Source organism: Lycium ferocissimum, chromosome 5 (assembly GCF_029784015.1).
Source record: "Lycium ferocissimum isolate CSIRO_LF1 chromosome 5, AGI_CSIRO_Lferr_CH_V1, whole genome shotgun sequence".
Lineage (NCBI taxonomy): Eukaryota > Viridiplantae > Streptophyta > Magnoliopsida > Solanales > Solanaceae > Lycium > Lycium ferocissimum.
In genome coordinates, this window is record NC_081346.1 from 73,368,852 (window position 1) to 73,380,775 (window position 11,924).

General features: G+C 34.0%; 1 protein-coding gene across 1 annotated transcript; it reads right to left on the minus strand.

Annotated features, from left to right (window-relative positions):
• Positions 1 to 3,860: 3,860 nt before the first annotated feature.
• Positions 3,861 to 9,880, minus strand: LOC132057390 (F-box protein PP2-A15-like). The gene is made up of 3 exons (XM_059449983.1): positions 9,408 to 9,880; positions 7,890 to 8,008; positions 3,861 to 4,603 (listed from the first exon to the last, which is right to left on the minus strand). The coding sequence occupies exons 1-3, from the start codon at positions 9,717 to 9,719 to the stop codon at positions 4,159 to 4,161; spliced, it is 876 nt and encodes a 291-aa protein (XP_059305966.1). The 5' UTR covers positions 9,720 to 9,880; the 3' UTR covers positions 3,861 to 4,158.
• Between the last annotated feature and the right edge of the window lie 2,044 nt (positions 9,881 to 11,924).

Consider the following 11,924-nt stretch of genomic DNA (forward strand, 5'->3'; position numbering starts at 1 on the left):
AACTACTTCTATAGTATCACTTCTAAATGAGGCGGTAAGTAATTAATTAATTAGGTAGTGGTTGGATTCCCTAGATAAGTTTTTCCCCTCCAAACCCCCCTCCCCCTCCGCCACGCTTAATTACGTCTCGTCTCGTAGTAAGTAAGATGTTTTATCTCACACTTCTAGAGGTCTTTTAAAATACTAGTGAGGATAACCCATCCATTAACATCCACAATCGCGATATAGAGAACCCATATTACCCGCTTACTAACATAGCAGATAAAGATATACATTAACCCCTAATTAATCTTAGCTTAGTACTAATCCATAGTTGAATTCACCTAAAAAAACAAATTATTAGGCTAATCCTTACTTTAGCATAGGGAACTAATTCAGATAAAATATTTCGGACCATATATTTAATCCAAATCCAAATCATACAGCTAAGGAATCAAAAGGACTATAAAAATCTAATTAAACTGTGACATTTAATTTAATTAACACGAGTTCCCTAACGTTAGAGGCTTAATCCAACTGTAAGAAGTGACACACTTTTAGAGCCTACAACAAGAATGGTCCATGCAACTTCAATTGTTTAATTATCAACCATAAAATTAAGCATTCTACGAAGGTACATATTTGAAAAAACCAAAGTACATATTTTGTTAATTTAATTACTTCACTTGAATTACTGCTATTTATTAAAAAAGAAGCTCAAAGGATCAACTTTTAAATGTGTGTTCTGTATTAATGAGATATTATTATGCGCCTCAAATATGCAGTAGCCCCCACCATGGCCCTCCCTTTGTACGAAAGAAATGTTACCCTATCTTATAGTAATTATCACGAGTTCATAATTAATCCATCTCCAAGATTAACATTACATTTCAAATTATACATCAATATGAGATAGTCCTGAGACTGGAGAACTTCTTGGCGTGAGGAGTATTTACATATATAATAATTTTTTTTCTGTACCTTCAAATAATAAATCATAATTCATAGATAACCGATTTTGGGACTCTTATTTAATGTATAGCCGAAATTTATAAATACTTTGGAATCAACTTCAGGCATACACGACTAAAGTCAGAAAAGATCCTGTCTCAAGTTACAATTTTTTGGCTGGAGTTTGTCTTGAAAACCTAATCGTTAGACTAGTTTATTTAAAGTTTGAACTACTAATTCTAACATCAGATACCGGTTATGCTAGTCAGAGAGATTTATATAGTGTTTTAAGTTCTAGACATGAATAGTATAGACAATATATTTAATCTTGTCAGCCGATTTTGCGAAGATATAGTTCTTATTAGTAACAAATGATCAAGCGAGGTAGAAATTTTAGGTTGAATATTTCTAATAGAAAAAAGGATAGCATTCCTGATCAGAAGGAGTTAGGATCTAAAGCTATGGACTTATGGGTCTTGAAGTTGTCACTGAATCCATAGCTCGACTTTAGTTATTGGGTTCGTCATTAAACACTTATACATATATAATAATTTTTCTAATACAAATAAAGCATCTAAGCAAAAGTTTCGAAATTTGTCTGTACTCATACCGAATGCTCTACCTCCGCTCATGTTCCTGATTATTCAAACCTTTACCGAAGCATATGTAATGATCAATATAATCTCATATATTCGACTATTCTCCACTAGAAATCTGATTTTACAGTTAGAAGGAATTTAGTTGCAGCATATAATGCAAAGTTGTCCTGGTCATAGCTAGTAGTAGCCATTTGCCTGTCCTCTCATTTTATTATATTTATTACTTAATATGTGCAAGTATATATGCCTTACAAATATCAAAGGACAGGCGGCGCCTTATGATGAAAACTTACCTACACATTTAATATCATTACAATCTTTTTCTTTCTACTCTCTTGGTATTTCTATGGTACTTCAAGAATATTTATCAAGCAGTAAATGACTAGCTAATGCACATCCCTTCTTCATATACAACACTTCCACATTAATAAGGCACATGCCTGCTACATGTAAGGGTAAATTAATAAGTTGTAGTTTAGTGATAAGAGTGTATGTGAAATATGTGTCAGACATATATATGTATTGAATTAGTATAAATACCTGGTATGGATAAGTTTTTATCGCATGAGAAAGTATACCTTGATCTTGGTTGGTGCTCTGCCCAGGGTACAAATATTTTTTTTTTATAATGATGATGTTTGAATCCACTTATTTATCAATCGACTATTTAATCGGCGATAATTGTAATGTCTAGGTTAGCATACACCAGATGGGGATAAGTTTTTACTTCATGAGAGGGTATATCTTGATCTTGGTTGGTGCGCACCCTGGGGACATATAATTTTTTTTAATAAAAGTGATGTTCAAATCAATTTACTCGTACTTTGACTATTTAATTGGTGATGAAGAAATGTCTAGGTCAGCTTACTCGTATCTTGACTATTTATTTGGTGTATAATGTCTGTCACCCTACTCATCATATCTCAATTGTTTATCAGTGATAATTAATGATAATGTCTAGGTCAACTTACTCACACGTCAAGTATTTAATTGGTAATAACGGTAAATATCTACGTCAATTTACTAGTGCCTTGATTATTATTTAATCGGAAATCTGCTTCTTATACCAGCATGTGTACCGAATAACTCTGCATGCCAAGGTTTAAAGCAAATAAAAAAAAATCACCCAACATTTGTTTTTGGTCTTAAATAGAGTTTTATCATCAATTTTTCACCTATTTTGTTAACAACTAGGCTTGATGAAAGAAGAAGAAAAATTGCTCACTGTACTAGAACAGATACTTTTAAATTAAACAGCACAGTTCCAGCACATTAGAAAGACAGCTGTCACATGCACTGTACAATTTTCTGAAATCTGAATCACATTTCAAAAGGGTTGTTACAGTCTTACAGATTGAACACAAAGGTTTAAAGTAGATTTTTTTTCTAGATGGAAGTACCCCTACCTAGTTTCTGTAGACCTGTCTCAAAGTCTCACATAGTGACAATGGACATGTGCTAATCACTTTCATTCCTCTCGCTAATCATAAACTTTTTTTTTTTCTCATATTAAAATTACTTGTATACATTATAACAGTAAAGTCGTAAAATTATTTATATAGCATTAAAGTAGCTGAACTTTACCTACTATTACCCACTAATCATCGGAAATTTTATAGTTTCCACTTTGCCATCAAGAATTTCAAGTTTTGTCAAGAGGAACATGGAAACACGAAAAAGTGTAAGATCTAACTCCAATTTTCACATACTTCCCATTTGAGAAACCAATGGAATGATTGTTTTGATGAATCCATTTCTCCATGAGTGTCGTTTGCTTCAAAGGAATGTTATCCCAATTATAATCCATGGATAATTGGATAGATAAATTATGTTCCATTATTAGACTTTATCGCATATTACAGAATGTCACTGGACTTGGTTAAAGATTAAACACATTTCAGAAAGGTACTATAAACTCAGGGGCTAACTTTTTCCATCATAAGTCTCTGAGGCTATTTATAAATAACTCAACTGTGACCCTTGCCATAATACACAGTAAAATAAGTAGACTTTTATAAAGGCAAAACTTTTTAAGTGTAATGGCAGCTGCATTTTAGTGAAAGAGAAACGAACGCTAATATTCAGCACCAGAAAAGTGATAAAGAAAAGAAAAATGAAGGCCTTCTAATGTCAAAAAAATCAGACAGAGGGATTCCCGCAATTGACATGCAATCAAAATAATAGTGACCCAGGCACAACATATAAAGAAGGTTGCTAGCGATGAAGATAAGCATCAAGAAAGCAATTAAAGAACAGAAGAACAGCAGGTACGCTTTTACAAAGAGGGTGAATTCAACCTAAGCAGGCTTCAATCGCAGAGGGCAAAACCGATAATACAAGTAGCAGTAAAGACATTTGAAAAAGAATTTCTCGAATATTTACATGTACAAGAAGAACGTTAAACCTTTCCTCGTGACACATAAGCAAAGTACATTTTCTTGATCTTTCCATTCTGTGACAAAACTGGACCAAAGATGACATAGTAACATTTACACGGACACAGGTACCTAAGGCAAAAAACTACAATGACTATCCTCCACGAAACCAAGTTTTTAGACAGTATAAGCCGTATTATGGGACCCCAACCAAAACTTTCTGGGAGCAGTGGAAAAAATTAGAAACAGATGACTCAGTGGTACTTCAAGACCCTTTTTCTTCTACGACCTTTCAGATCGCTTGGGACAATCGATACAGAATCTACACAGAGCCCACCTTTTGAATGTGTGCAATCAATCTGTTTCATTGAAAATCTAACTTCAGTAGCAGGGTCGGACCTACTCACTATAAATTCACCCACCTTGTACTCTATCCAGTTGCCACCTTGATCGCTATCATGTATGGAGGACTCACTCACTATATGCTGCCCATCAGATGTAGATAGTTCATATCGCACTGGCCCTAAATCCCATCCATGAGTGTGCTCAAAGTTGCAAACACGTCGACCAAGTCTCTTGTAAAATTTCCCAAGGTGGACCCTGAATGTTAGCGTGTATACATCCGGAGGAAATGGGAATTTCACTGAACCACCTACTTCAAACCACCATACTTGCTGGCAATACGCCACAACGTGGAACCTATGGAAGCAGAAATATTAGGAATCAAAGTTTTAGACATCCTTGACAATAAAATCTTGGTTACTTTGTTTGAGAAAAAACTAAGCATTATATGTGTTGACATACAAGAGGTAGTCTAACATAACGAAAAAAGTGAAGGAAAAAGGAGGAAAATCACAGGTCTTTTAATAGTCAGTATTATCCAATGACTAAGAAGAAAAAAGGACGGCAGTGCACCACCACGAAACTGACCCTCTTTTACTTCCCAATAAAACCAACAAAGTAAAGCTTGAAGGCCATGAATTATCGAATATTGCAAGGAAAAGGTTTAATATACCCATTATCCTTTTGCTCTATGGGATTAGTGTCTGGTGATAACATTGTCTTAAAACAGCATGTCAATCATCTTTTAAAGGTTTCATATTTTATGAAATTAACAGCATTAATCCTCAGTTGCCTGATAGGAGGAATTCAAAGTTTCAAATTAGATAGCAATAAGCATGGCGCGTAATTTCTCAAATTTTATTAACAGATATAGAATAGTGAAGCCTAAATCTGTTAAATTTATTAGCAAGAAATCGCAAGGAAATACGTGTTCTTAATTCTGAAACAAATGATCTGGTCTTATACACTCTATAGAGTAAGTTTACCGGCCAAGTACTGAGTCAGAGAGAAAGAAGAATCACCCGTTCCCGATACTAAATCCGTTAATATCATCATAAATAGCCAAGTAATAACTTTTGCATTGAGAAAACGAGTAAATTCTGAACTTTTTACCAAAATCCTTATTAGAAATTTGCCATAATAAACTAATAAGTCCTCTATATATCTTCTTCCTCATTCACAAATAGGAATTTAGAACTTGTACTATCCAGCAAAGGCACATCGACCTAGACAAACTATCCACAAATTTATCCAAATCTTATTGCCCCGTATTATCAACTGACAAGTTCATGTGCTATAGTAAACAAGGCCTTTTCAAAGTGTGAGGAAGAAAAGCACGGTTTTGTTGTCTTCTATTTTACCCTCAACAACAACTATGCCTCAGTCATAAACAAGTTGGCACCAGCTATATGAATCCTCACTTCTTCATTTAAGCTCAACTCATATCATCATCATACCAAATAAAATAAAAGTCAAAAAGAAGTTATATATATATATATATATATATATATATATATATATATAATAACAATAATGTTAGAAGTTCTCTAACAAGTCTAAAGTCTATTACAAACTAGTAGATATCATTTATATGAATCTTTTTTCTTCCATTCTGTCCTATCTTTAGCTGCGCCTATATATTCTACCCTCAGGCCCGTAAAATAAGAAAATCAAAAGAACAAGAAAACAACAAAGAACACTTCCAAAGAAATCCTGGAATGCTGCATTGACAGGTTTAGGACAATAACAAACACCTGTCACTTTTTTTAATATTACTTTCAAAAAAAAGAAATAACATACAAAGAAATGAAATTTAGGCCTCATTTGTTTGCACTTAATGAAGGTTTGAATCTTAATCATTAAGTGTGTTTTGTAAAACTAGACCTTGTAAAAAGTTTAAGACCTCAACCTTTGGAATCCAAGAACTCCTGAATTACCAGCTAGTGTTGTTTTATCAGTTATAGCTAATAAGTTTATGTGAAGATGAAACACTCAAAAAAAAAAAAAGTTTACATGAAATGCCCATCGCTCATTTCTTCTAGTCTTGAATAAACCACCCTCTCCAGGGGTGAATTAATTACCTTCCTATCAGTAATTGCATGATTCTAAGTTGAAATCTATTTTTTGTATGTGCATATTCTAGTGCCATTGAGAACAAATCCAAAGAATAGCTTCTATTTTTGACATCTCCAGGATCTTGATTTCATTGATTCGTTCACCTTGTAGAGAAAAATAATGAAAAAGTGGGTACAGAGGATTGCTTTGGCTTCGGAGTTGCCTGTTGCTTCTCCATCCATATCCATACTGTCTAAGAACTCTAGCTACTCCTAGGCCAACTAAAGCTTCTCACCCTACACCAAACATAACGGTCTGACTTTTTCAATCATGTATGTCTGAAGTTCAGGCATATGGTAAGCCAAACTTTGTCTGAAGTTCAACAAAATGTCTGGATTTTGTTTGCACAAGCCATATGCCAAAGTTCAGAAAAAAAATTATTACTTCGGAGGCAGATTTTTACAATTTCAGTCGCGTATGTTTGAAGCTAATTCTGAAGTAGCTAAACTTACAAAAATTTGTAAACTTAGGCCTTAAATAGGTGACCCGAAATCTGCTATGTGTGCACTTGCCCCACCAACAGATCACACATGGGTTTCAAGCTGTCAAAACTCTTCTTTCATGCCTTTACACCCAAATCCCATTCCAGCTGCAACCCATTGTCAGCAGACGCCCCCATATTATCTGACATTGGAGTTTATGGTACTTTGTTTCCAAATTTGAATGTTCTCATGATAAAAGTTTCAAAGTATTTATGATATTAAATGAGTTTTGTAGGTTTGATATTATTTTTCCTAAAAAAAAATTCAGGTAGATATTGTTTTGATGAAGAATTCAGGTAGATATTGTTCCGCAAAGGAAGATGAAAAATGTCCAAGTAAATGTTAGGCTGATCAAGCACAAAACCCAATATCTTCGAAGAATTTACAAGATTAATAACCCCCATTAGTCAACTTCTGTTGCAGTACAAATTGTTTGATTATAGTAAAAGGAAGACTTTGATTATAATTTAGCCAGTATAATGTATTTCAGTTAGTATGCCGTCTGAGATTCATAATTAGGAAGAACCCAAATTTCTAAATTCGTTTCAAATAATCAAAAGGCTACATCATCTCATTCCTTTAATTTTAAAGAAATTAGTTATTAGTTTATGTTTGTTCCTTTTTGGTGGCATTTGATTGAACGAAAATTTGAATTTGCAGGGGAAAAATCAATTATGAAATCTTGTTTGTTTGTGTTGTTTTACCCAAAAAGGAAAGTTTACTATTTCAAAGCTTTCCTAATTCATTTTCGTTTTACCATATCACATAGAAAAGGGAATTGCAATATGGGTATCCATACTATCTGTCACTCTACCCGTTTCTTACCCGTATTAAATACGGGGTCGGGTGTTTTATCCTTTTTTCTTTTTCAACCTGTCCATATCCAACACCCCCATGGTAAAGAAACTAGAGGATGAACTGAAAAGCTAATGCCAAATAAACAACTACTCTAATCAAGTGATCTTTTTTTATAGGTACTCTAATCAAGTGATCTTAATAATCAGTTAAGAGATTCATTGCATATAATTTGAACATACTAATCTAACCTTGACTCATCAGTAGGAAACCAGTTCCAATGTCTTCTGTCTTCACCACTAGTTATCAACATCGCTTTCGTGGAGATAGACATGCAAATCCTTCCACTAATTCTATCCAACCATACTTCCTGCAATGTCTCCCACATAAAAAGAAAAGCACATATTAGCAAAACAAAGCATCATTTATATTTTATTACCACAATTTTCAGCCACAAAGCAACACCAACCTGCAAATAGAATCTAATAATACTTCTTTCCCATGTATTTGACACCATTACTATTTGGAAATTGAAGCAGTTTCCTCTTTGACTATGTTTTCTTCATAATCATTAAGAATGTTTAACTATAAAAATTTGTAATTCATAATACTTCTCATGTAGTTTCTAAATGTGTAAATATTAGTTTAAAAAAGAACAGAATTGGATGTCCGAATCCAACATCAACTACGCCTCAATCCCAAACAAGTTGGGGTCGGCTAACATGAATCCCCACTTTATTAAAGCTCCTTTCATATCAAATTGGATCTTCGAATTCCCACAGAAAATTGGATAAGTTCTCTCATACTCTGAACACTATTCTTATTGGTACGGAGACTTCTAACATGAAGGGGTCGTTTTTGGTTGCTGGTTAGAGTTATATAGGTATTAGTAATGAGGGATTAGGTATGCAGGGTTTAGTTATTCATGTATTAGTTATTCCATCTTCTATCCTGCACAAAATAATACATAAATTCCCTCATAACTTATACATGTAGCAGTTATCCGAGATTCTAAATAGCTAACCAAGCACCGTATTTGGTGTGTTTAATTTTATACATAGAAAGAAAATGCATGGTTCAAGTTATATGCAGGATTTAATAAATGAATAAATCGGTGGATCTATCGATCGGTCATGTCATATAGGTCCGAGTTGGATATCCAATTGCTTCGATTTGAATTACCCGGAGAATGCAATGCCTGATATATATCAAAAAGATGGCCTCCTATCAGGCAACCAAACGACCCCTAAGTAAATAAAGTACTTGAAAATCCCCATCTCAACATGAAGCTCTATTTGATTCCAGCAATTACATTAACACAGCATAGTTACCTATGTCAAACAGCTACATCAAGATTCCCACTCCAATTGTACTTGAAATTTACACACATTTCTTATCAGAACATAATAATCATTCCGAAAATAAAACGCACTTAACCATTTACAATCAAAACAATAAAAAAATACTCCCTCCCAATTTAAGTGTCTTAGTTTGACTAGGCACGAAGTTTAAGAAATAAACAGACCAAACTTGCGGATGTTTGAATTGTCAACTTACTAAATATAGAAAAAGGCACTCTTTTTTTAACAGACCAAAAAGGAAAGTAAGATACCAATTTGGGACTGGGGAGTAGCTTAATTAAGATTATTATTAAGATCCTCACTTCATTTCTACTTGAAATTTACACACATTTCATTATAGGAACACCAAAAAACATTATCTCAAAGTGAAAATCCTACAAACAAAAAAGAACCCAAGAATCTACATACCTTATTGCCATCATCAAATGGAACAGGCCTAGATAACAAAGCAAATATATCTTTCTTAGAAAACCCCTCGTATTTTTTTCTTTGAGGCAATACGTCGAGCAGTTGATGAACATTAACCGGAAGTTTAGAATCCCAAACGGCGTCGCTTGATGCAGCACGACGAAAAGCCCTATTAAGCCTAGCTAAATTACAGATTTCGGGTGGATTAAGGTACATAAACACACATTCCACGCAATTTTCCGGTATGTCACCAAGACTTGGTTTTCCCGTCGTTGATTCGTTATCTGTTAGACTGGATAATGATGCGCCCATGCGAAAATTACGTTTTACTCCTTGTTGGGTTTTAGAAGAGAAGAGGGGTAATTTAGTCAATTCATAGGTGTTGTAGCTGGTGCCGGTGAGTTGAGAGATGGATTGGGGGAGATATTAATAAGGGGAAATTTTTAAGGACCGGTTTTTTTGTTTTTGATTTGACCAATCCGATAGACCCTGGACTCAAGAAAAGATAATTTAAAGCAGTTTGGAAAAAGAAAAGCAATATTAAAGCGGACTAAAAAAGAAAAGGAACAATAACTACAATAAAAATAATATGCTAAGTGAAGAACAAAAAGCAATAGTCAGTAACATATATCGATAGACACAAGGAACTAAAGGAGAAATACTATGACTACTAATAAGGAAAGGCTCTACTATCTACCAACCTCTTATCCTAATATGTGTCCTTCATTTCTATCTAAGGTCATATCCTTGGTAAGGTGCAAATGCGTCATGTCTTGTCTAATCATCTCTACCCAATACTTCTTCGGCCTAACTCTACCTCTTTTGAAGCCATCCATAGCCAACCTCTCGTACTTCCACACTGGGGCATCCATACATCTCCTCTTCACATGTCCGAACAATCTCAACCTCGTTTCTCGCATCTTGTCCTCCATCAAAGCCACTCCCACCTTGTCGCAGATTTCTTCATTTCTAATCCCGTCTCTCCTAGTATGCCCACACATCCACCGTAGCATCCGTATTTCTGCGACTTTCATCTTCTGAACATGAGAGTTCTTGACAAGCCAACACTCTACCCCATACGACATAGTTGGTCTAACCACCACTCTATAGAACTTACTCAGTTTGGAGATAAATAAGAAATTATCATATTAATGAGGGTGGAGTAGAGGTAAAGATAATTATCGTATTTAACTTGTTATTGCGAGTAAATATTAATGGAGATATAGAAATACGTTTTTATTGATCATGGAAGACAAACTGATAGACTTGATTGATAATTTTTTTTTTTTAAATGACAAAGGAATCCGACGCATAGAGTAAATCCTGCTCTAGTGTAATGGTCGCAAAACGCGCGAGAGAGATAAATTGCTCACCGAGAAGGTGCTACGGGACTCTCGAACATGAGATCCCCATTTGGGAAATTGCCACTTCAACCAACTCGGTCCCTTACGGGTTTCTTAATGAATAGGATTATGAGATTCATATGTCGATTTACATCCGATGAATTAATTGAAGTTCGTATAAATAAACCTGAACATCACATTACTAGAAAAATATTTCAAATTTATATCGATATATGGACATTCAATTTGAAATAATGTGAGTATTAAAAAGAGGAAAATGAGCTGGTCATGTATCTCATTATTATATATAGTATTTTTTGGTAAGACAAATCTATTTTCTTCTCTTTTTCTTCGCTCGGTGTTTGATATTTGTTTTGGAGTCTGACTAATCTAAATTTACGGTAGATACTTCTACTTTGAGAACAAAGTATTCTCTATTAAAGAAAACTAGTATACGTACCCGCGCGATGCGCGGATCATTTCAAAGAAAAAGAGAGCGGAGAAAATAATTGAAACAAATGTTTATGAACCATGTGTGACATACTTTAGATTTTATATATTTTTTTTGGATCAGTCTTATTACATACTAAGATGTATGTAGCTGCTACTGCTTCATTACTGACTATTTCTTCAAACAATATAAAATTCTTCATACTCCGGGGTCAATATCACAATAAGAACATGCAACACAAACCTGACAATTATTATGGACGTACTCTAAAAATGAAGAAACCTCTGAAAAGCGATTTGATGTTCATTTGATGTGCATGACCTATAATCTTTTCGTTCCTTCTAAAAAACTTGTATGACTTAAAAAATTATATACTAAGATATAAGCTCATGGAAAACTTCATCAGTTTGTTTACTTTGAACTATATAAGACTTGATCATCTAACGCCTTGATCTTTTATGCTTTATTTAAATGTCAAACACCACTTTATTTAGTGTTAATGTTGATTTTATTCCTTTACCCCACTAAAAATCTAAATTATTAGGCTCTTTGTTTTAGTCCTTTACTGTTAGTCTTTTCTGTTATGACCTAATATGTTTCACAAAAATAGTTTTAGTTGGAATATCTAAATGCTTGCAAATCTAATTCCTAATCTCCTAATTTGGATTTATCAGACACTCTCCTCTTAATAGATACAGGAAAAAGCTTATGATATTTTAATTG